Source organism: Ochotona curzoniae, unplaced genomic scaffold (assembly GCF_017591425.1).
Source record: "Ochotona curzoniae isolate NIBS_2020 unplaced genomic scaffold, NIBS_Ocur_1.0 scaffold_3208, whole genome shotgun sequence".
Classification (NCBI taxonomy): Eukaryota; Metazoa; Chordata; class Mammalia; order Lagomorpha; family Ochotonidae; genus Ochotona; species Ochotona curzoniae.
In genome coordinates, this window is record NW_024467106.1 from 14,425,279 (window position 1) to 14,450,109 (window position 24,831).

The window sequence follows — 24,831 nt, forward strand, 5'->3', positions numbered from 1 at the left end:
GATGGGATGTGGGCACAAATTCCTTTGTATGTGAGTTTGGAATATAAGTGCTCCTCTACTTGGACTCAGGTACAGCCAAGTAGAGATTCGGTGTCCGCCTACTGCTTGCTTTGCCGTTGTCTTGCAAGGCCCAAACTTACATAGCAATGCACGGTGTCCTGGTCACGTGCTTAACTTCGACTAAACTGAAAATAAAACCCAGAACCATCTTGCATTTAGATAATACCCTGTCCACTGCCAACAGGCATATATCTCTTCCTATGACCTTTAAGATCCTGTTTTCTCTATTATCTTCTTTCTCGTATATCTCCACTCTGTTTTTTCCCTTCTCAGCTGATATACTAGTACCTGAATGATACAAACCGAACGACTCATTATTCATCTGTCTTACCTCCCCAGTGCCCAGCCTCAAACCTGAACAAGCCTTCCCGGAAATGCTCATTCAGAATCCTTGCAGTCATTGCTGGAAGCTCCTTTGCATCACAGCGAAGCCTTCCCCCTCTTCCCTGCCACCCTCTGGGTGTACTCACCTGGTCTCATTTCCCAGGAGCAATCATTGTAAGCAGACACTAGAGGGCAGCAGGAGCTCACACATGGCGTTCTTAGAGCCAGCCAGGCGTGCTGGTCTTAATTGGAAAGACTGAGGGATAAGCTTCAGTCTGATTACTGACAGTGGCCAATGCGTCAACCTCCACTAGGCTAAGGGGCAGTGTCAGGGGTCACTCTCACAGACACTATGGTCTTCCTCAGAGATGACCCGTTTTGACTTAAAAGACAGGTATTCCCTTGAAAGTTATACGTGATCTCTTTGGATTTCAGTTCCCTCATCTGTGAAAGCGGTCAACTCTCTCTGCTTTGTAGGATGCTGGTGAGAACTGTATGAAATCTTATATGTAAATCAGTTCATGCACCTGTTTGATCCAAGAGTGATGTGCAAAATATTATTGACAGTTTACATGTGAGGAAATGCAGCTATAGAGAGGTTAAATGACTTGTTCAAGGTCACACAAATAGAAAATGGAAGAACTAGATTTCAGTTAGGTGAGCCATTGTGTAATATATGCCCCATTGGGGCTGTGTGTATGAACTGTACATTAAGTGGTCATGGGATGGCGGTGGGGAGGACTGCCAAGTTAGGTGAAATGAGAAGATGCTTTGTACACCTATTTACTTCTTTTTAAAAATCTCCCCTGTTGGGCCCAGCGTGGTAGCCTCGTGGCTAAAGTCTTCGCCTTACAAGTGCCAGGATTCCATATGGGTGCTGGTTCGTGTCCCAGCAGCCCTGCTTCCCATCCAGCTTCCTGCTTGTGGCCTGGGAAAGCAATTGAGGATGGACCGATGTCTTGGGACCCTGCAACCACATGGGAGATCCAGAAGAAGCTCCTGGTACCTGGCTTTGGATCAGTGCAGCTCTGGCCGTTATGACTGCTTAGGGGATAAAATGAATGGATGCGAGATCTTCCTCTCTGTCTCTTCTCCTCACTCTATATCTGACTTTCCAATAAAAATAAATATATCTGTAAAATAAATTCTCCCCTGTTGTTTGTGTTTGCAGCCCCAGATGTGATCACACACACACACACAAGTATCACACACACACACACCGATCAAAAGTTGCCCCACTGTTCTTGGGATAGGGATGATATCTAGCTTGTCAGTTGGTTTATCTTGCTGAGTATGATCCCCAAGTGGGAGAGAGGCCGCTTTGAATACTGCAGTAAGGCATCCAAGTAACAGCAAGCGCATAACTCTGGGTTTGAGCTTGATGCTTAGGATAAGAAATTAGTTTCTGAATTGGAGCTGCCTTTAATAGACTCTTCCACAATAGGATCAACTCTCTCAAATAGTAATGGGATAATGATACTGAAAATTTTTTAGAGAGAAAATACATACACGTAAGTGAACCATAGAACTGTCCAGGAGTAGGTAGACGAGTTGCATGCTGAGTGATTAGGGCTCTATAAGCTAGCACGTCTACATTAATAATTATGATTGTGGTAATAGATTGAGATAATGGGATTAAGGTCTGATAAACAACAAAGCGAAGTCTCATGGAAAATGAAGTTAGATATGTTCATCTGTGCATTGATTCACATGTTTACCTCCAGACTGTTACTGAGTTATCACACAGTGAACTCTGTGGTGGGAGATACAGCAACTAAAACCTGTTGTGGTCTTTGTTCTTCTACAGTGTACAGTTCAGTTGAGCAGGCAGGTATTTGATGAACTCACAAGTGAACTAGAATTGGAGTGTCATGCACTAGAATGGTGATGTAAGTGGTTCTGTTGATAGTACAAGTTCAGAATAGTCAAGATGTACTCTGTGGATGCATGTGTGCTGTGTGTATGCGTGTGCGCGCGTGTGTGTGTGTGTGTGCTTCTATACTCTTTTGTATGTTTTGTATTCAGAGGAATAATTTTTTGGCCCCTTGGTGACAATCTACTAGGTCAACTCAAGTCAGTCATCCACGAATCATGAGATAATGCAGTTTCCTGTTGGCTGGCTGCTGCTCAACCCACTCTACCTGCTGCTTCTCTGACTGCCCACCATGTGGACATTCACTGTGAGAATCCCTCACCCTTCCAGAATTCCTGTTGGGTACAACTCAAAACTCAGGCCTTTCTTCTCCTCCTCTTTCTTCTTCTTCCTTTCCCACTTCCTCCTACCCTCTCCCCCTTCCTCCTCATCCTGCTTTTCCTCCTTCTTCCTCTCTTCCTTTTCTTCTTCCTCTAAGATTTATTGATTAGATTGGAAAGGCATATTTATGGAGAGAAGGAGAGAGTGAAAGATCTTCCATCCATTGGTTTAGTCCCTAAACAGACACAGTGGCCAGAGCTGATCTGAAGCCAGGAGTCAAGAATTCCTTCTAAGTCTCCCACAGGGTACAGGGGACCAACATGTTGAACCATCTTCCACTGCTTTCCAAGGCCACAGAAAGTAATTAGATGGGAAGTGGAGCAGCCAGGACGTAACCAGTGCCCATGTTGTATCCCAGCTCTTGATGAGGGAGGATTAGCCAATTGAGCCATCATGCTGGGCACAGCCCTTTCTTCAACATCCAGGCCAGGTGAAAGACAAAGTTTTTTTTTTTTCACCTGAGAATTTCAGCATTTGGACTAACCCTTACACATCCTACTCTTACCTGCTCCCACAATGTACTAGAGATGTTTCAGGTGACATACACTCTAGCCCACTATCTTCCCCGCTGCTGAGAACATGCAAGTTCTCCAGGTGCCACTCACAGATGTTGCTCACAGTAACTGAGGTTAGAAGACAGCATGCTACACCTGAGGACTCAAAGCAGGGCGATCATTGCCTCTGTAGAAAATCTCCCCAACATCGTTCCTTTCTGCTGCTTGACCTCTTTTTATTTCTTTGCACTGGCTGAGGTGTCTACAGTGATGAAATGAGTCTCCTTTGTAAATGCTGCATCTAAGGCCATGACTTTGGGATTTCATGTCTATGATTTCTTATTGTCTCAGTAGAAATTTCAATTTTAACATCCTGTTACAACAACACCAATATAATTACGACAACCACAGTATCAACAGCAATAAAAGCTAATATTGATTGAGTGCTTAATCTGTGCCAGGCATCTTATTAATCCTCACAATAACCCTTTTAGGTTGGTACAATTATTTATAAAAGGCATATGGATGATGCTGGGCATTGGCTGTTAGGCTGGGAAGTTCAGATTGCACAGACATGCAGGCCTTGCTGATGGCATTTCAGTGAATGTTTCCCATTATTAAAGATTGTTGTGTGAGTCCCTGAGTCAGGCCTCAGAGCAATCACTTTCCTCCAACGGGAGACAGTAACTCTGCCTAAGAAATGATCCTATTTCAGTAATTCCTGGGAGTCACTGCTGTAATAAAGGCCAGTCTTTATGATATAGAAGTCTCGCTCCCTCCCCCTCCCTTAACGTTTCTAATTTGAGCCCCTTTGGTCCCTGTGGAGCCTTTAAATGCTTCAAGTGCAGACCTATTGCCAAAGCAAGCCCGTCTGACGAGGGAGGCAGCGCCCTGTACCATTGCCGAATATTGAACAAACATCCGCACAGCTTTGGCTCTCCCAGAAGCTCTCAGTCTGATGCCTTTGTTTTGTTTTCTGGATGAGGGCAAGTGGTGCCATCACCTCCTGCCGTAAAGCCCTGGCTGCCCTCCCAACAAGCAGTTGTCAATTCTTCTGAGGCTTTTTCTTTACTTTTTTTTTTTTTTTGTGGCAACAAAATAATACCCAGCAGGAATTTGGGAGAAGAAAAAAGAAAGTTCAGTTGGCAGGTTCTCAAATGAATGGATTGTAGTGTCATTGGAACTGAATTGGGCTTGAAACCAGACATGATCCTATTTTGGACGCATTGTTCAGAGGGATGGGAAATGTGAACAGAGGATAAGTCTCTTCAAAAATGCTCTTTATCCTTGGCCTGTAACAGACAGCCTGCTTAGCCTAAACTCTCCCATTTCCTTACTGGTAAGGGAATGCATGGAAACTTGAGAAGGTTAGAACAACCAGAAAATGCATCAGCTATTTGTCTGTTGACCTTTCCATCGAGGTAGCGAATTTTACTTTGGAAAGAGATTGTGTCTTAATTGCCAACCTTGAATAGTTGTCATTCTGGCAGCTTGCAAATCCTAGCTGTTAGAGTCATTGGTGCTTTGGTAAGATAGTGCAATGATTAGAGAATATTCTGTATAATAACAAATATTTATTGAAACTATGCCTGAAGGGCAATTGCATGCTAGGTACTGTAAGGGGTGGATGTGGGAATCTGTGAAATTGCTGCTTTCTTTGTTGTTCTGGAGTTTTTAGCAGGTGGTCCAGAAAACAGGATGCTCTGATAATATATAATTTGGCAATTTAATACACATTAGTGATGTGGAGAGTTTAGGCTTTCCAGAGGAATTAGCGCTTGAACTAAGATATTAAGAATGAGTTGACATTGGCCAGGAAAAAAAAGCTATGGGTTTCAGGTGGGACAGAGAAAAGCATTCTCTACACAGAAGAGCATGTGCTAGGAATGAAAATCACAGGTGAATGTGATGAGCTTAAAGGCCTTTAGCTGAGAGCATGTTTATTAGGTAGAAGACAGATCATACTGAAGGGATGTCAGGTACTCTTTCTCCACGTTATCTGCGCATCTTAAGATTTGGTCTGGTGAGGTACCCCGAAAGAGTTTTAAGCAGAAAAAGAACATGGGGTTTGCCTTTTGGAAAGAGTAGTTTAGGTACAGAATGGGTTTGGATCAGAAACGATTAGCTTTCATAACTGAGATGTCTGCAGAAGAACCATAGAATGGAAGTGGAGCAGTCAGGATTTGAACCAGGACTCATATGGGGTGCCAGCAATGCAAGTAGCAGCTTATCCCATTGTATCACCAATATTGGACTCAATTTTTTATTTTGTGGTTAAATGTATAGTTACATATTTAACACAGTGTCTGAATGTTCGTTTGATCAGTGTGACTTAGAAGGCAACTTTTCTTCTGTGGGTCATATCTTCTCTTTGGCTAAAATTGCAAGAGGGGAGTTATTTATACGTGATCAGCATTTTCAAAAATATTCTTTTCATCTTTTTTCAAACATATTTTGCATAAAAGGATGTCCCACTTCATTGTTTTTCCTTCTTAGCAGTTCACTTTCCCAGTATGTTGACAGACTATTTGATTCTAAAGTTGTTACTTTAACACACCACAATTTCATGGTAGTTAGAGGCGAATTCTCTATCTCTAAAACTTAGTTGCCTTATTTATATTCAGGGGTAGAGGCAAAGGTGGCTGAAATTGTCCTGTAGAGGGTCATGAAGTTTATATTTTATCATCTGTGTATCAATGGGCCTTACCTATAACAATGTACTCCTGTCCTTGTGACTACACACCATACATAAACGAATGGGAGTGGCCGCATTTCAATAAGACTTTATTTACAAAAGCATGAAATCGGATGGATTTGGACCATGATTCAAACTTATTGACTTGCAGGCCAGCATGTGATATAATAATTTCAGATTGCCTTGCAGCCCAGACTCTCTCTTGACCTCCTGTAATGACTGTTCTCTTCCAAGATTGATGTCATTCTTCTTCAAAACTGTCCCTCTTGCCTACAGTTCCCGAAGTCATCATCATCATCTTTTTTTTTTTTTTTGACATAGCTGCATTAAAGAGTGTCTCTGTCTCTCTAGCTGCTGGATTGCCTTCTCCACAGCCTTGTTTTGTTTATCCTAGTAACTACCATTCTTTAATCCCTCTGAAGGATTGGTTAGCTGGAATTTACCCTGTCTTCCTCCCCCAGAGCCTTTGATCTAATGCTCATAAGCATTTGCTGACAGCCAGACAGAAAAGGTGGAGCCCAGATCCCAGGCCTGAGGGCCCAGAACGTAATGAAGGAAGGCTGCGTTTATTTGTATTTCTAATTGGAAATCCCATTTCCAGATCAGCTGCATGTTGCTGCAAGCTGAGAGCAAGAGCAGGAGGAACGTCTCCTTTTTCTCCTGGATCTCGGTGCCCAGGGTTCCTGTCTCCACTGAGGCAGGAGCTTCCCTTGGCTTCTCCAGGCTTGGTAGAAGCTACTGTGTGGATCAGCTTCTCTTCCTCAGTTTATGGTCATCTTGTTTTGCTGCTCAAGTTATGTATTGCACATCCTTGGGGACATGACTCACATGATTGATGATGTAAATGGAACTCTCTGAGTTACACAGATCACCTTGCTGCTTAAAGCTTGTATGAAATCTTATGTGCAACGTTAGCCTACACAATAAAGAAGAGTGCAGCTGCTTTCTTTGAGGCTGAGAATGGGGTTTATAGCTCCGTCTGCCCACTTTCTTGCCTTATACAAGCAGCTGCAAAGGTACTTGGTGGGATTTCCACGATTGCTACGAAGAATTTTAGAGTCTCTAGACTGCTAATAAATGTAGTTCTAGCTGTTTGGAGTTCCACAGTTACCCTCTATTTAATGAGCATCAAGTATGTGTGTAGCATTTGGGCATTCAAAATAGGCAGGAATAGATACTATTGCCCCTGCTCTCTTAGCACTTACAATGTTTTTGAAGAGCTCAGAAGAAAATAGGATGGAAAAGTAAGCTTAGACTTCATAAGTAGAAATAATTTATTCTGAGCAGAGGGACTGTGGCAATGAGGAAAAACTTCCTGAAGAAGACAATATTGGGATGAGTATTGATGGATACAAGAGACTTAGAGAAGCAGAGGGAAAAATCAGGACAGGGTGAGCAGAGAGACAGCAGAGAAATACTAGTTTTATAGGTCAGGAGAAACAGGAAAGAATGGAAAGCATGAAGAAAGAGGCAGAAAAGCAAGTGTGAATAGGTATATATAAAAAACAGAAGAAAGCATGGTCATTTCATGCAGTTCTACCTGCTCTCATTTCCTGCTGCTAAGTGGTTCCCTTGGTAGTATTGCAACCCACTTTCCCCCATTCCACAGACTTAAAATAAACTCCTGAATATGGAGACACTGTTGTAATGTTATAAAAATATAGAGTAGAACTGAGATTGGCACTGAAATTCACTTGACTCCAAACCCATGTTTCCCTCAATATATTAAACATTACAGGAAAAACGGAGCTGGAGGAAGACATTGATGGGAGGGTGTGATGTGTGAGCAGACAGTAGGCAGAAAGAAGTTTCTGCTTGGGAAAAATCTCTTTGACTATTTACACTTTGCAAGATTCTTAGAGTCATCTAGCCCAAACTACCAATATTACATAGGCAGAATGTGAGGGCCAGCGAGCACAGAGAATACCCCAATAGCCACAGTAGGATGACACCATTCTTGTCTTTGAATCCTCAGGCCTGTGATCTTTACAAGACACAACGAGTAAATGTTATCATCTTTCTTCCTTGCCAAGGGTCATCAGCACCTTAGTTTACAAAAAAAAAAAAAAAAAAATTCACATTGCAGAAGAGAAAAGGGGAAGGGCAGGGAGGTGTTTACTCTCAAATTGCCCGTAATGGCCGGAACTGGACTGAATTCAATCTAGGGACTAGGAACCCAATACAGGTCTCCATATGAGTGGTAGTGATCCAGCTACTTGATTCGTCGCCTTCTGCTTTCCATGGACGTCAGTCACAGGGAGCTGGAATCAAGAACAGAAGTTGGAACTTGAACTAACAAACTTTGATATGAGTATCCCAAAGGACATCTTAACTACCGAACCAAAAACCCCAGCGAGATTGCTGGATATATGAGTCTAACCATTTTAGAGATTCTGAACGTACCTTTTTTTTCCCCCTGTTTTTTACTTTTCTAGAGACCACGGAGCTGGGCAGCAAGAAGGAGCTCAAATCCATGCCTTTCATCACCTACCTTTCAGGTCTGCTGACAGCTCAGATGCTTTCAGATGACCAGCTTATCTCAGGTGTGGAGATCCGCTGTGAGGAGAAGGGTCGCTGTCCATCCACCTGCCACCTGTGTCGCAGGCCAGGCAAGGAGCAACTGAGCCCTACACCAGTGCTGCTGGAAATTAACCGTGTGATACCGCTTTACACCTTAATTCAAGACAATGGCACAAAGGAGGTGAGCTCCCTTGGCCCAGATGCTGACTCAAACCTGACCAACTCCCCTGCCTCCTACCCTTGTGGATGCTTCATCCATGGTGATTGTCATTATCAACAAAAACAACAATATCCTAGTGATGACAGTCATTATATAGCTTAGAGACACTAGCCACTACTAGCAGAAAATCCTCAGATATATTTTTGGCTATGTATAGAATGTATATATATCTATGCACACAATGGCAAATATGTCGTTTGGACTGGCAGGGAGGTTTAATCAGAGAAGCGGTTCATGGACTCAGTTCCCTCGCTTGCTCTATGAACTGACGCTTCCATGGTTGTTATAGAAGGAACTGTCAATACTGGAAGGTTGCATGTGTAAGGGGTAAAGAGGTCAAACCTTTAAATGGTAAATGTCATTTTAGCTTCCATTCCACTCAGTGATTATCCGCATATGTCTGCAGTAAAGACAGAAAGTGCATTTCACGTGTCTGCCTGGAGGAAAACATAAATGGGTTTGGTGAAAACCTAAATATCTACATCAGTATGATATGCAACTAACCTCATTTAATTTCTTACCCAGATCTATAATTTTTTTGTAAGTGTTAGATTGGCTTGTATTTAACCAATTTTTTTGCTTATAAGGATGGCAATTCTATATGGTTCGTCCTGTTATTATGCTTGCATTTCAGCTGAGGAAGCCTCAAACATGTTAAGTGATTTTCCATAAATATTTATCTGCGAAATTGTATCTCTTCCATTTTCAGTGTCTCAGCTTTGCAGTATATCACAAATTGAAGGGGCTGTGTGAATTATTTGGCTCATTTATATGTAAATTTGTATTAATGGAACAATATTTCCAAATACAATCTTCCAGGAACTCCAATTCATAAGACCAGTAATAGTGATGTTTTTCCTTTAGTGAGAAACAGGAAGATGGATAAAGTATCTCCTGCCTGGTCCCGCCTTCCCTCTGAGGGATCTCCCAGAGATCTCTGGGCCTCCGAAGAAATTAATCTGGTGAATTCACTGCCGAATTAGAACTCTACAGATTTTGTGCTGTTCCCACAGCATCCTACTGATTTAAATACTAAAGGTTAGAGAGTGGCCTGGTATGGCTTCAGAGAGGGCCAAGGAGGAATGGGTACAAAACGGTAGAGAAAGTAATAGGTAAACTCTCTGAGAAATAAGGGAACATGGTCTGTACAAAAGCCAAAATACATTCCCCATGCCAAGGGCCGAGAGATGGAAGTAGATCCACATAGATTGGAAATAGTCTGGCCTTTTAGAGTATTGTAAATTACTTCGTGGAGTTTGGATCCTATTCTGAGTGCAGTAAGCTGATGGAGATGTACAGATAGCCCGAAGCTGATGCGATTAAATTTGTTCTTAGAAGAAGCTGTCTGCACACAACTCAAATGACTACCAGCATGAAAGCAGTTGAATGAAGTGTAGACATGCATACAGTGGGATTTATAGTACTAGCCACAACAAAGGAAGTATAGTAATACCTATGAATATGAAATGCTGCATGAAATTGCAACAATCTAATTCATAAGTAGAAATAATTTATTTTTATAAATCCTAAGAGTATGAAAAAGAATTTATTTTTTATAAATCCTAAGGATTGATTTTTTGCAATTTTTTAGAAGTGTACTATCTCAAATCTGATACCTTTTAGAAATGAATACCAATATGTTAAAGCTATTTATAAAGGAAAGCAGAGGTTGGCATTGTGACGTAGTAAGCTAATTAACTGCCTGTGGTCCTGGCATCCCATAGAGGCACTGGTTCTAGCCTCAGCTGCTCCACTTCTTCTTCTTCTTCCTTCTTTTTCCTTTCTTCTTTCTTCTTCTTCTTCTTTTGACTTACTGTGATTTTATTCACTGTGTCTTTTTTACACTTCTGTTGTGGGCTAGTAAAATTGCATCCCTCCCCCCATATGTGTTTGTTGTATATTCAATTTTTTAAATTAAAATGTATTTACATTTAGATTTCTGAGGAATTTCCATGCTGTTTTCCCTTATGGTTTTACAAGTATATTTCCACCAACAGTGTACTAGCGTACCTTTCTCTACATAGCCTAACCATAATTTGTTATTTTTTTATATTAGCCATTCTAATGAGGACAAATTAAATGGAAATCTTGGAATCATATTATTGTTTATAAACCTTGTCTCCATTACTGTTTTTTTTTCCTGTACAATAGATTTTTTTTTAATTGATTACATTGCATTATGTGACACAGTTTTATAGGCACTGGGATTCCCCCTACTCCTCCCCAACTCCCTCCCCCCATGGTGGATTCCTCCACCTTGTTGCATTACCACAGTTCAAATTCAGTTGAGATTCTTTCATTGCAAGCATCTACCAGGCATAAAGTCCAGCATCTTATTGTCCAGATAAGTTCATCAGTTTCTTGGGGAGACCATCTCTGGTCTGAAGTAGAGCCGGTAGAGTGATTTTGATAGTTCAACAGATCTGAATTGCTGCCTCTCTCACCACTCCAAGCACGATGCAGTCGTTGGAGAATCCACTGATTGACATAGTCCATCATATAGTCTCCATTTGCCCAGTATTTTCATTGCCAACATATAGCTGAGGTAGTTGATTGACTTGTTCTGTCCTCTGTCATTTGATGGTTAGCATTCTGAGTCCAAAAGCTCGATTGAGGGGATCCCCAAAGAAACTTTGTCTGAGGTGTTCCCAGACCAGATCCTTGTAAGTACTAGCAAGAACTGGGCCTGGCACAGTCCATCACCCCGATCAGCTGGTGGTTGTAGCTGCTGGGTTGGTTCTGTTTCCAGCCCTGTCTTCCACTGGAACCAGTGGGTGTTTGCAGTCCAGCCTGGTTCTGCCCAGCACATACTTAGCCCTTGCATAAATCAGTGGGGGCTGCACCCCAGCCAGAGCGACCCACAAAAACCCTCACCAGTTCCTCCCCCTACCCTGGTTTGCCAGTATGTGTGGCAGACTAGTGCAGTCTGTTCCACATCCCCTTCTGCTCTCATACATGTCAATGGGTATTAAAACCTTGTTCCATCTAACCAGCTCAACTATCCAGCCTTCATGGATGTTGTTGGGTGTCTCTCTGTCTAGCCACCCCAGCCCCTGTCCTAGTTTTCGTGCCGTCCCATGGGGGGTGGTAACCCAAGAGGGAGGAGCTCACTTTTTCCCTCCCAGGCCACTCTCACCCCCAGATTATGCACTTTTCAGGTGGTTCTGTGGTTTGACTTGACAGAACTAGCCCCCAGTGCCAACTTCTACCAGCTGATCCTGTGGCTAAGCCCCAACAACCCTCACCCATTCTAATTGTAGATTGTAGCAGTAGGAACAATCAACCCAGCCTGATTTTTCCCCAGTCTGGTCCACATGAGGCACACAGGTGCTGTAGCCCTGTCTAGTCTGGTCTACCCCCATCCCAGCTCCCAGTGGGAGTAGCTGTTCAGTAAGGGAACCACCCCTTATTCCCCTGCCGGTTCTGCCCCCTCCCTTCCTGGTTTTTGTGTGTGCTGGTTGGGTGCTGCAGTCACATCTGGCTCAGGCAACCTCACCTTGGTATTCCGTGTTGTGTACTGCTTTTGTCACGACCGAACCTGGCTCGACCCACACTCTGTTCTGGCGTTTGGATTTACCAGTGGATGACGCGAACTGATTCAGCCTTGTTTGTCCCCGACCCCTGTTAAATGTATGCCAGTGGGAAACTTTCCATGACCTCTTGGCTGTTTCCTATTATGCTTCTTGCGCTTACCTGCAGGGTCTGTGTCCTTCCAGAGGAGTTGTCCGGGCTTCTCCATCAGAACCCCTCCCAATGCCAGATTTCACGCATACCAGTGGGTCCATGAGCCAGCACTACTCAGTTCACCTCCTGTCCTAGCAGGTTCAGTGGCTTTTCCTAACTGGCCTTCAACCCATTCTGCTTCTTGGTGTTGGATGTTTCAGCCCAGCCATGGCTGGTCCATACCCACATATAGCTCATATATGGCTCAGTTCGGGTTGAGACCTAGCCTAGTCCGTCTCACATCTACCCTGGTCCTCCAGAACACCAGAAGGTGTTGCAGTCTGGTCCGGCCTGGTGTGTCTTGTCCCCGTCCACACTTGTGCCAAGGGAGACTACAACTATATCCTGACCAGAACACAGCCCCATTCCAGCTTGTGCGCCCCTTGGTAGGAACCTCAACCCAGCTAGGGTGTCCCTTAGCCCCCCAACCGGGCCTGTTCCCAGCCATAGATCGCACAAATGCCAGTGGTTGCTCAGACTGAGGTTGGCACAGTCCCTCACCTGTCACGACCCCTGCCTTAGACACTGTGGCTCAGCATCCGTGGCTCACACAGACCAGTTGGTGCAAAAACCTAGCTGGGCATGTCCTGTGCTCCAACCTGGTTTCCAATCTTACTTGTGGGCTAAGGTTTGTTCAGTACTTCCCGGTGCACCCATTCCATCGCCTTTTCATACATTTAAGAGCCACTGGTGCAACTTTGCCCAGCCTGTCCGTCTCCCAGGCCGGACCACCTGTTCACCAGTGGGAGCTATAACTTGCCAGGGGAGCTCCCCAAGTTTCTCCTTTTGACCCCCTCCCAGATCCAGTTCTCCTACATGCCACTGGGCTTTAGGCCAGTGCCTGGTGCAGTCCGGCCTTCCCCTTGGCCTTTCTTAAGTTGGTGAACGTTGCAGTCCGGCCCACCCCACAACCCCCTCAGGATGCACACTCGAGCATCGCTGCTGTCAGTTCTCCAATCTATGATCAATGGCAGGCTCCCCAGTCACATCTAGCTTAGTCCACCACCAAGCCATCTCTTGAACTAACCTGTGGGGCTAGAATTTCCATAGGGTTTTGCCCACATGTCCCTCACAGAATCTTCCCCCAGATATGGTTCTTTAGCGTGTTTGTTAATGTCCTGGCCCTGCTTAATGTGACCGGTCTCCACTGGGTCAGTTCTATTTCCAGCCCTGTCATCTACTTGGACCAACAGGTATTGTGGTCCAGCTCAATCCTACCCACTTCATACTTGGTCCTCACGCAAACCAGTGGGAGCTGCAGCCCAGCTAGGGAGACTTCCCATAACCCCCACCAGGCCTGCTCTCTTCCCTAGTTCCCATGCATGCGAGTATGTACTGTAGGCTTGTGAATATTAGGTCTGTCTCACCTCCCATTGAGTTCTGGAACTTATCAATGGGCATTGAAGCCTAGTTCGACCCAACCAGCCTACTATCCAGCCCACACATATACTGGCAAGTGCCTTTCTGTTTAGCAACCCTGCCCTTGTCCTGGTTTTCATGCTCACCAATGAGAGTAGTTACCCACAAGGGAGGTGCCCACTATCTCCCTACTAGGCTACTCCAGCTTCTGGATTGCGCATTCTCTAGGTGGTTCTGGCATTTAACTTAACAGAATTTGCCCTCTGTGCCAGTATCTGCCATCTGATGATGTGGCTAAGCCCTACCAACACTTGCCCACTCTAATTTTGCTTGCACCATTTGGAACAGTCAGCCCAATCAGACCCTTCCCCGATCTAGCTCACATGAGACCCACAGGTGTTCCCTTCACCTGTCTCAGCCTTTGCCTTCAATGCTGTGGCATAGTATCCTTGCCTCCTGTAGACCAGTTGTTGTAAGAGCCTGGGTTGGAATGACATGTGCTCCATCCTGATTTCTATTCTTTTTATTTTGAGTTGAGATTTGTTTGGCCCTGCCCAGTCAGCCCCCTTCCAGTTAGCTGTTCCACTTCTAATCTAGCTCCCTGAGGATGGCCCATGGCCTTGGGCTCCTCCACCCACATGGCTCCTGACTTCTGACTGGCCAGCCTTCCTGCAGCCATTTGTGGAGTGAAGCAGAAGATAGACAAGCTGGCTTTCTCCCTCTCTCTTTCTGTAACTCTAACTTTCAAGTAAAATTAATAAATCAATCTTTTACAAAAGGGAAAACAAAGACGTGATGAATATAGGATCATAGGATTCAACCACAAGGTAACCTCGAGTCAGGGAGGCAGGTCAATAGCATGAGAAAACATTCATTACATGTAGGTAGTCAAGTTTCTAGTTGGCATTTTTGATGGTGAATTTGAGTGAATAAGTAAAGTACAACTGTGCATGGAGCAATGACACACTTGGGTCCTGATTCAAGCATTGCAAAGAGTACAAAGCATAGCTGGATGCATCAGAGGTCCCCCAACTAACAGCAAACAGCCAACCAACAGAATGCATTTACCTGTAAAAATCCACACCACTAACTGCAAGGGGAGAGAAGATTGTGGGGATATAAGGAATCAGGGAAATCTGTTATGAAGTTATTGCATTTTCCAATGAGTAGCAAAAGTGCTCTGACATTTGTCAGTGAGGGTAAGAAGTGCACACTTTGGTAGCTGGGGACACAAGGCACTTTAGGACATGGTTAGTGAGGCTAGAGATATTCCCATTTACTGCTCTGTGAGTTTATCCCAATGACTGCCTTTCTGGGCCACATTTTCCTCATCTGCAATGTGGCAAAATACAAGCTAAGTCATGGGACTTTTGCAACATGTTCTTGGCTCTTTTGTGGCAGCAATGAGGGTGGTGGTTTTGTTTGCCGATGCTCAGAAGCCAGCTTTCCCTGTGTCTGGATTTTGTGCCAGCTCCCTTCAGCATGGTCGGAATATTTATTTATTTATTTATTTTTGAATCCAGTGAAATATTTCTGAGGCCAGTTAGTGGTGCATCAGTCCCAAGAGTGTGCAAGTGGTCACTAGATGTCACTGTTCCCCTTAGTGGAGAACTGGAGGCGCTAGCTATTCATTCATTCATTTAGCAGCTGTTTTTGAACACTCTAAGCCACGTACTGTTTTATGCTCTGAGAAGTGAGCAGAATGAAAAATGGACACAGTCTTTACCTTGCTGGAGATTATAGGCTTATGGAGAAATAGATGTTAATGAAAATATCAAGCAAATAAAGTCAGAATGCTCAACATACCAAGAAGCCCAAGGTATGTTACTTTGAAGTGTGTAACCGAAAGACCTTGCGGGCTCAGTGAAAGCTGCTTTGGGGACATGACATTGAAACTAAGTCCTCAGTTCCTGGTGTATAAAGTAATTGTGAAGAACTTGTTTTGGAGCAGAAGGAATATGGCAAGATTCTAAATAGAAGACCCAGCTTTTTTTTTTTTTTTTGCGAAGAACTGGAAAATGAGCAGTCATGACCCACTTGAGGAACTGAGTCTGAACCAGCATTGCTGAGCTGAGGCTATGGAGAAATCTTGATGCTGTGGAGATCAGATGGGGCTGCAGAGACCATGTGGTGGAGTTCAGCCCCAGAGTAGTGAGAACTGTGGAGAGGGAAGGACGGATAGACAGATATGGGCACTGTCTCAGCTCCATGCTCTTCTCTTATCTACTCCAGCAAAGAAACAGTCCATCTCGTGAAAGACAGGTGGGCTTTTTTTTCAAGTCCGCAGGATTTATCTCTATCCTCAAATCCAAAGAACAAGATTCTTAAGTTTCTTGTCAGTTAGAGGCTGGGGTACATTAAACATTTACAGAGGAGCCAAGTTGCAGTTATAATTGGTGGAATAGGCTTTTCCAGCTCTAGAAGTGAACCTGAAGGACGACAGTGTAGCTGCCCAACAAATGTAGTGTGAAGAAAAAGGAACCATTCTCATTTTCCTCCTTGAGCCTCAAATTCTCATCACCTTTTCCCTCATGTCTGCCATACTGAAGGCTGAAGCAGAGACCACAAGTAATGAAGCATAAAAGGGTGTGGACCGACAATTGAGGGGCCTAGGTTCTAGCAAGACCTTAGTCAAATCATTTGCACTTCCCGTAACTTTTCTTTCCTACCTGAAAAACAGGAACAAGTTGAGTGTTTCTTTCTAAGTTTCTCAGAATAATCATCGTCTCCCCTGACTCGGGTTGAAAACCCACCTCAATCTGCAATTCACTATTCTGTCTCTGTTCAGTAGTTCCATGATCCCTGCTTCTTGGGAGTCAAAGGAAATGATAGATGTATGTATAGTGCCTGGCACAGGCATCTCATGGGGAGATGGTACCAATGATAATGACGCAGTTTATGTTGATTTCAACTTGACCTTTTCCTTTGTACTTTCTGTAGTCCATTCTCTTCTAGACATCACAATTTTGCTGACACCTGAAGTGCTACATTTCAGAGTAGAATCCATTTTTTCTCCTTCCTTTTTCTTTCTTTCTTTTTTTTTTTTTTTGTATAAGGCACCATTGGTTAACACTCACTTTCTGAAATTAACTAGAACTCAGACTCCATGAATCTGAATGGTTTCCCTCTCCTGTCATTCTAATTCAGAAGGGATGTTCTTCTATGAAGTGGAATCTTCATAGGTAGGAAATAGGAATAGAGAAGGTGTGCCTTTTTTTAGGCTTCTGTGGAAGTTATGGCCTCTGATTCTGAATGAGGCCTGGGGAGTACACAGAATGGTGTAGGGGGCGTCGAGGGATACTAGCTCACTGGGTGGTTGGGGTCTCCTTGACTCTGTTCCCATGAATGCATAGGAAGCAATGATACGGTTGTATCATCTGTGAAGGAACTGGTAATTACACTCCCATATGGTTTTGTACACGCACAATGGGAAAGTCTATGATGAAGAATTTGATAAATGTGGAAGATTCTTCCCTTTACCTGCTAAATGGCACTTACACCGCCCAAAGTTACAGAACCTGGCTCAGAATAAGTAATACTTAAATACGTAAGATTTTGTGAGTTTATTAATTTATCCTGGGGGTAAGGAGTCTCTGAATAGGGCAGACAGAGGAGATTCAGAAGGAAGAGCTAGACAGACTTGCTTTTGAATCCCAACACTTTGTGTCTTTATTTATTCTTTAAAATAAAATTTATTTAACATTTTTAAAGAGTATTTTAAAGAAAAAAGATTGCATTAAAAGCATAAATAAGACATGCTACAAAAAAAAGTGGTATTAAGAAATTTCTTTAAAAAAAGTTTTGGGAAATGTCAAGTTATCTTGCAAATTGATTACTCATTATTTTGTGTATTTCTTCCCATTTTGGAGTTGGGATTTTCTTTGAGAAAAGTAGAAAACTGGGATGCCAGGAAGAAGCTTTGTTTTTGGTAATTATCTGTAGATGTACATGTATCTGTGTAAGATATGGTCTGTGTTTATCTGCGTAATGAGAAAAACAAGTTGACTGCTCCAAGGTCCCCTTTGGCACTGTGATAAAAGGTCAGATCTAACTGCTGCCCAGTATGTAAGGGAAATATTTTGAGGTTGGGAAGGGTATTTTTGGTATATAGATTGTTTTTCAGCCAGAGACAATACCAGTTTTGTTCCTTACATTCAGTATTGGGAGGAGAAATGTATGTGTCTCCTGTCCTCCATCTCCATGACAAAACATTTACCATGAATAGGGATATTAAAATAATCTGTTTATTTTACAGGTACACCCCTGTGTTTTTTTAAAATCTATTTTTTAAAACAAATTATAGAGATGAGGTAAGGTCTTCTCTAGCTCGTATAACGGTGTCTGAAATGGAAGTGGTCTAGATTTTTGACCTGAAAAGTACCCGTGTTCTCTTTGAGACTCACTGTGGTAACTTCCCATAGTAGTGTCATTAAAAAAAAAACGCAGAGACCATTTGCTGACACTTTGAAGAGTGCAGAGTTCTCTGTAGACATGGATGGTTCTTGTCTAGTCCTCAGGTTTCCTGATTCCCAGTCCTCTGAGCACTTTTCGTGATGCAAGAGCCATGTGTGGTTCCCGTCTTGCTGTGGTTGTCTGACCTTCCTGCAGACCCTTTCTCTCCGCCAGAAAAACTTGTTTGCTTCCTTTCCACTTCTTGGCTAAAACTGAGAAGAGGATTCCAAATGACTACTCTTTGTTAAGAAATCAGCAGCCAATCCCCATCTCCTGCCCCCAGATGAATTGCCAGTAGCATCGTAGCCACAGCCATGTTGATCATTGTTAACACAGCTACCATCATTATATTGTAGCTATGGCTGTCACCACCACAACCATGAAAACCTTGACTATCAGCACCATCTCTATGTCATCACCACTATAACCCTGTCACCCCCATCATCTTGCACTGGGTGCTTAGTGTGTGCCAGGGGATGAGACACAGGCTGTGTGTTCAAGGAGCTCACAAGTCCAGTCCTTAAGGTAGAAACCACATTAGCAACTACAGTTACTTACATATACTATATTAATGTATGGTTTGTTTACAAACCTTGCAATATATTAGAAGAGAAATAAAACAAGACACTGAGAAGATCTGGAAAAGATTCTGGAGGAAGAAAGGTAGGTATGGGCAGAAAGCAAAACAGCTTAAGGCAAGTCTGTTGGTGATGAATATAATAATATCCACTGGATGGATATGCCCTGTGCCAACAATTATGCTTAGGAGTTTTCTTGCTTTATATTTTATCTGCTCTAATTGTGAGGGAAATGTGTGAGAATGAAGCTCAGGGAAGTCGGAACCACAGACTATTAAGATTTCAAAGTTAGTCGGGAACAGAGTTGGAAAATTATGATGAATAAGTTAAATCCAGCCTGCCTCCCAATTCTGAGATCAGTTTCAATGAGCACGTGCACGCGCACGCACACACACACACACACACACACACTCACTCACTTGTATTATCAGTAACTGCTACCCTGAATTTCTGAATTGAGTAGCAACAATCAAGATGGTGTGAAAAGCCTAGTATATTTAATTTTTTGGCCTTTACAGAAATAGTTTGTCAGGTCCTAGTTTAGACACTGGGATACTGGAAAAGAACAGAAAGAAGAAAGATATGTCAAATACTATGTGCCAAAAATACAGAATGGAAGAATAAAACCTAACAAAATTTAAAATATTTATAAGTATGAAGGGAACAGACCTCATGTATTTCATAGGTGTAATTCCTAGAATATAACCATACTTCCCTCCCTCTCCACTTCCTCTTTTAATCCCACTCCTTCTTTCCTTTCTTTAAATTTTTATTTATTTTACAAAAATGTAATTTCATCTCTTACCAATACTATTGGTATAACCTAGTCAAGTCATCAAACATGTTTGTTTACATATACTGCTGAACATTTTTGCAGTTGACAACTAATAAATTTCATTGTGAATTTAAGCTGTTTCAGATAATTTTTTTTAAAATTTTACTAATTGTGGTCTGTGCTCACCGAGTTCAGCCTCATCAAGCCTCTAAACATAAACAACAAGTTACGGGAAATGCAAGGTCACAGAAAAAATTGAAATGCATCATGGGGAGGCAATAAGCAAAATCCAGGCTTGCAGAAACACTTCTGGTCCAACAACCCAGTTTTATCAGTGAAATATCAAAGGAATAGATGGGGCAGGGGGTGTTGCAGGAGAGAGACAAGGAGAGGAAGAGCAGATGCTATGGTACAGGAGGCTAAGCTTCACTTGGGACACCCACACTCCATACCGGAGTGCTGCTGTGAGTCCAGGCCACTGCTCTTCCTCCACGGCTCTCTGCTAATGTTCCTCCGAAGCAGCACAGAGTGGCTGAAATACTCGAAATCCTGCCAGCCACGTGGCAGACCAAGATGGAGTTCCCAGAACCTGGCTTCAGCTCAGTCCATCCCCAGCTCCTGTAGGCATTTAAGGAATAAACCAGAGGATGGAAGATCTTCCCCTGTCTGCCATCCATGGCCTTTCTGTGTGGCACTTTGAAATTATATAATTTAATATAATTTTAAAGACAATGCCAATTATATATATAATTATTTATATATAGTTCTATCTGTCTATGTGTATCTATATATGGATATCTCACCCTCTCCCCATTTCCCTTTTACATGGACGAAAATAAACATATAACACTTGGCGCAATGGCTCATGGCCGCGGTCCTCACCTTGCATGCGCTGGGATCCCATATGGGTACCAGTTCATGTCCTCGCCTCTCCACTTCCCATCTAGCATCCAGTTTGTCACCTGGGAAGGCAGAAAAGGATGGCCTAAAGCCTTGAGATCCTGTGCTTACTTGGGAGACCTGGAAGAAGCTCCTGGCTCCTAACTTCAGGTTAGCTAAGCTGTAACCGTTGCATCCACCTTGGGAGTAAATCAGCAGATGAAGATCTTTCAGTCTGTCTCTCTTTCTCTCTGTAAATCTGCCTTTTCAATAAAAGTAAATAAATTTCTTTTTCTTTTTTTTTTAAAGATTTATTTTTATTATTTTCTCATTGGAAAGGCGGATATACAGAGAGGAGAGACAGAGAGGAAGATCTTCCGTCCGATGATTCACTCCCCAAGTGAGCGCAACGGGCCGATACTATGCCGATCCGAAGCCAGGAGCCTCTTCCGGGTCTCCCACGCAGGTGCAGGTTCCCAAAGCTTTGGGCCGTCCTCGACTGCTTTCCCAGGCCACAGGCAGGGAGCTGGAAGGGAAGCGGGGCTGCCGGGATTAGAACCGGCGCCCATATGGGATCCCGGGCGTGCAAGGCGAGGACCTTTAACCACTTGCGCCACCGCGCCGGGCCCAAAAGTAAATAAATTTCTAAGAAAAAAGAAAAGAAGCATTTAAAAATAATTTGATATGTTAAGAAAATAATGTAGAGCAGAATAAGAGAGATCCAGAGACCTCAGAGAGAACAGAGATCTGGATCTCAGAATGTGTCAAAGTAATGAGGGGTCATTTGGCAGTAAGGATGGAGGACATGTTTGTTAAAATGCAGTTTCCCGACTTGTTCCTATTGATTTGATTCCCTAGGAGGTGAATTTGAGAGTCTTAATTTTTCCCAGATCTCCAGGTAAATCTGATGTACACTGACCTGCAGAGCTATGGTTCAATTGCTGGCCCCTTTGAGTTTGAGTGTCTTTCTTGTTTGGTTAATTGTGCTAGCAGGGAGTCTATTTTGTTGATTTTCTCACAGATTCAGCTCTTTGATTCATTGATCTTATGTATTGTTCTTTTGGTCGCTGCTTGGTTTATTTCCTCCCTTATTTTGGTTATTTCTTTTTCGCTGCTAACCAGTGAATTCCTTGTTTATGGATTTAGAAAGTTAAACCTTCCATTTAATCTACCTTGAATCTCCTCTGGTTTTGTGGGCTACTTCCTCCCCATGTCACGGCATTCAGAGAAGGAGGTGAGCTGGCCACGAATCAGCCTGTCAGGCAATTCTTGGCAACAGGGAAGATCAAAGGCAAGAGGAGGAAATAATCCGCATGTTACTCAACACACTCATGGTCAATTACAAAAGAAGAACTTAATCTTGGCTTGCCTACTTGCAAAACTGGAACACGTAGCTCTTTCTTGGGATCAGAAGACTATCAGATTCTATGAAAACATATAATATATACAGTCACTGAAAACGCAAACATTTTTGCATGCTATAGAGTAAAGCAATTTTCCCATGAGACATTAAATTGAATTATTAAATGTAATGAGAAGTAGAATGACAGAATGTCTTCCCCTTGTACTTTTAATAATAACAAGCATTTACTGAGTGTTTCAGTGATGCCAGGAGCTCAGCTAAAGTACTTAGCTCATTGAACCCTCTCATCAACCCCAAACGGTGTGTGCTGTTATTGTCTTTCTCCAGTGTTAGAAGTGAGGCATAGAGAAGCTAAATCACTTACCCTGAGATCCTGAAACAAGTCACTTGCAGAGTGAAGTTTTTTCTTGTTTTCCTGAGGTTTTTCTCATCTGCTATGTCCCCCTCTATTTTCTACTTCCTTCCAACTTCTTAAATGATCTATAATAAATGAAGCCATAAAATCGGAACTCAACCCAGGTCTCCCATGTGCTTGATAGCACATGGCCCAAGTGTGTGTGTCATTGCTTGCTGCCTCCCAGGCACATTGATAGGATGGATCTGAAATATGGAGCAGTTGCGACTCATATTAACACTCCAGTATATGATGTGAGTGTCCAAGCAAGAATGCAACCCATTACACCACAATGTCTGCTCCTTTATGTTTCATTGGCCAGAATTCCCAAAATTAAACTACCTATGCTGTCTACATGTCCCCCTTTTATGCAAAGGTTGTCACCCATCTTCCAATGGAAATCCAGTGGCTTCTCATTTGTAAACCACTCTAGTACATTACCCATGAATGCATTTGCTTTTCTGCAGACAGAGGTTTTTCTCCCAGTTCTTGTAATTCTGAAACAGATGGAGTATCTTGAACCTAACCCATCTTTTCTTTCTACTGTATCCACTCCCAATCCCCGAATAAGCCATTAACATAGTCTGTTTATTTTCTAAGAAGAAGTATTTTTAAAATTTGTTTACCTACCCTGAGCCAAGTCATGCCTGTGCCGTTGCAATAACTAATTATGACCCACACCCCTTCTAATTCACTTTCTTCCTTGAGCTAAAGTGATATTTTTCCAAGTTAAGCCCTTCCCCCATCACTCTCCTTTATTGGCTTCCAGCTGTTTGTAAGGTTAACACCAAGGTCATTACCATGGTCTTACAAGAAAGAGATTATTTGAATTAGACATTTCTGATTTTTTAAAACTCATCTTAAGTTTCTACTCTCACACCCTTGCTTTCTATCTCCTACTATAGGGATATACCCAAGTGACTTTGCATGTCCTTTCACCTATATTTGAAATGTATTTAACCTCTTTTCTTCCTTATTTTTGCTAAGAGGACTATTGCTCACTCAGTAGATTTACAAGGCTTCCTCAAGGGAGAAGATCCTCATTTGTTTATCCATATTTTCAAATTTATTTTCTCGTGTCTATCCATAATTCTTATTTTTAATTACTAATTTAATTTTATCTTCTAAAATTTATTTTCTAATTTTTAATTTGTATTTCTGCCTCCCTCCTCTATATATTGTTTTTGTTTATTTTATAAGTATAGCCATGTTTAGAAGGAGTAATGTGCAAGTAAGTTCAGAAACAGGAATTATTATAGTGACATTTAGTCCAGTGCTAGTCCATTTCTTGATTCCATACATTGCAAAAGGTTGAAAGGTCTGTGTTTGAACACTTTCCAGTTTTCAAAAGAGCCAATTTTCAGTGACCCTGAAGTACCCTTTTTTCCTCACTGAGAGAATGTTCTTCCTTATACTGAATCAAAATATTTTCCTGTGCATTAGGGGGTGCATTTTATGAGACCAAGAACTGGAGCATCTTTCCCTCAGTGTTGCAACAACATTTTCTAATATAGTGTCTGGCACATAGAAGAAATGTGTAGGTAAATAATCAATGAATAAATGGTGAAAAAATTCAACAGCTTGTATTGTATGCATACCTTGTGCTTTTAAATATACTGGCTCCCATAATCTTCTCAGTAGAACTATGAATATATTGATATTATTTATCTTCATTTTATTGATAAGGAGACTTAGGCTCAGAGAGTATAAGCAAGCATCCCCCGAATCCTCATAGGGCTAACAAATGCCAAAGCTAGGGCTGCAATCCCTTTTCCAGCTGTCCTACACCCACCCATTCATCAAATTACCATCGTTTATCTGAGCATATCATGCTAAGAATTCCCCAGCCAGGGCAGCGTTGGGCTTCCAGGAACAGAGCAAGCTAAAGACCCCGTCTCTGTTGGAGTTTAGCCCTATTCACAGGGGGCTCTTCTTGGGTCATTAGACAACTTCAGTCAGCAGTGATGCGAAGGGCCCAGAGAGAATTTCACAAACAATCCAACTCACTATTTTTATTTCTCTTCAATCAAAGATGAAAAAAGTCATTCCAGATGTGCTTCACAATTCACCAGGCATATGAAGTAGAAAGCAGCATGAGTTTGCACCACTTAGTCAGTCTGAGCAACATTGCCACACAATTCCTGGATGTGTCTGGGCAGAATGGCTCCCGGCTGTACGTTCCCTGGAAGGAGGGGATGACCTCAAGGAATGGGGCTCCTGGGATTATAGGTTTCTTTTCCTTTTTAAAAAGTTTCATCTCCAAATAATCCCATTTGGGGGAACTCTGTTAACTCCCAATATCTGCTCATGCCCAAATCAATAAATTTAGAAAAAATGTAACACTCAAGTGGGAGAATAGTCCTGCGACCCTCTAAGAACTTACCATGTTTTAGGTTCTTTGATGGTAGTCCTTCTGCTTCTGCTCTATCCTCTGCTTCCATACTGCCCTGGAAATTTTGTTTTGCTGAACATCTCAAACTTTATCTAATTTATATGTAAATGTAACCCTTAAAGTACATACCTTTAAAAGATAAATATACAAAAAAAAAAAAAAGAAAGAAACAACCCAGTCTATATGCCACTACCAGGCTTTCAAATTAGCACTGATTTCCTTATATTGGCAAATATCACACCATTGTTCATGCTGACCAGATTATCTCATTTCTTTGGTACTAGTTTGTTTGCTAAATTTGGGAACTAAATAATATTAAAATAGTGTGGTTGGCTGATAAATAGTCTGC

At 42.5% G+C, this 24,831-nt stretch overlaps 1 protein-coding gene across 1 annotated transcript in view; it reads left to right on the plus strand.

Annotated features, from left to right (window-relative positions):
* The window catches only part of ASTN2 (astrotactin 2), a 936,573-nt gene that overhangs the window by 728,893 nt on the left and 182,849 nt on the right, over positions 1–24,831 (plus strand). The window contains exon 17 of the mRNA XM_040963108.1: positions 8,263–8,528. Within this exon, the coding sequence (XP_040819042.1) occupies positions 8,263–8,528 (266 nt within the window). The remainder of the gene's footprint in view (positions 1–8,262; positions 8,529–24,831) is intronic.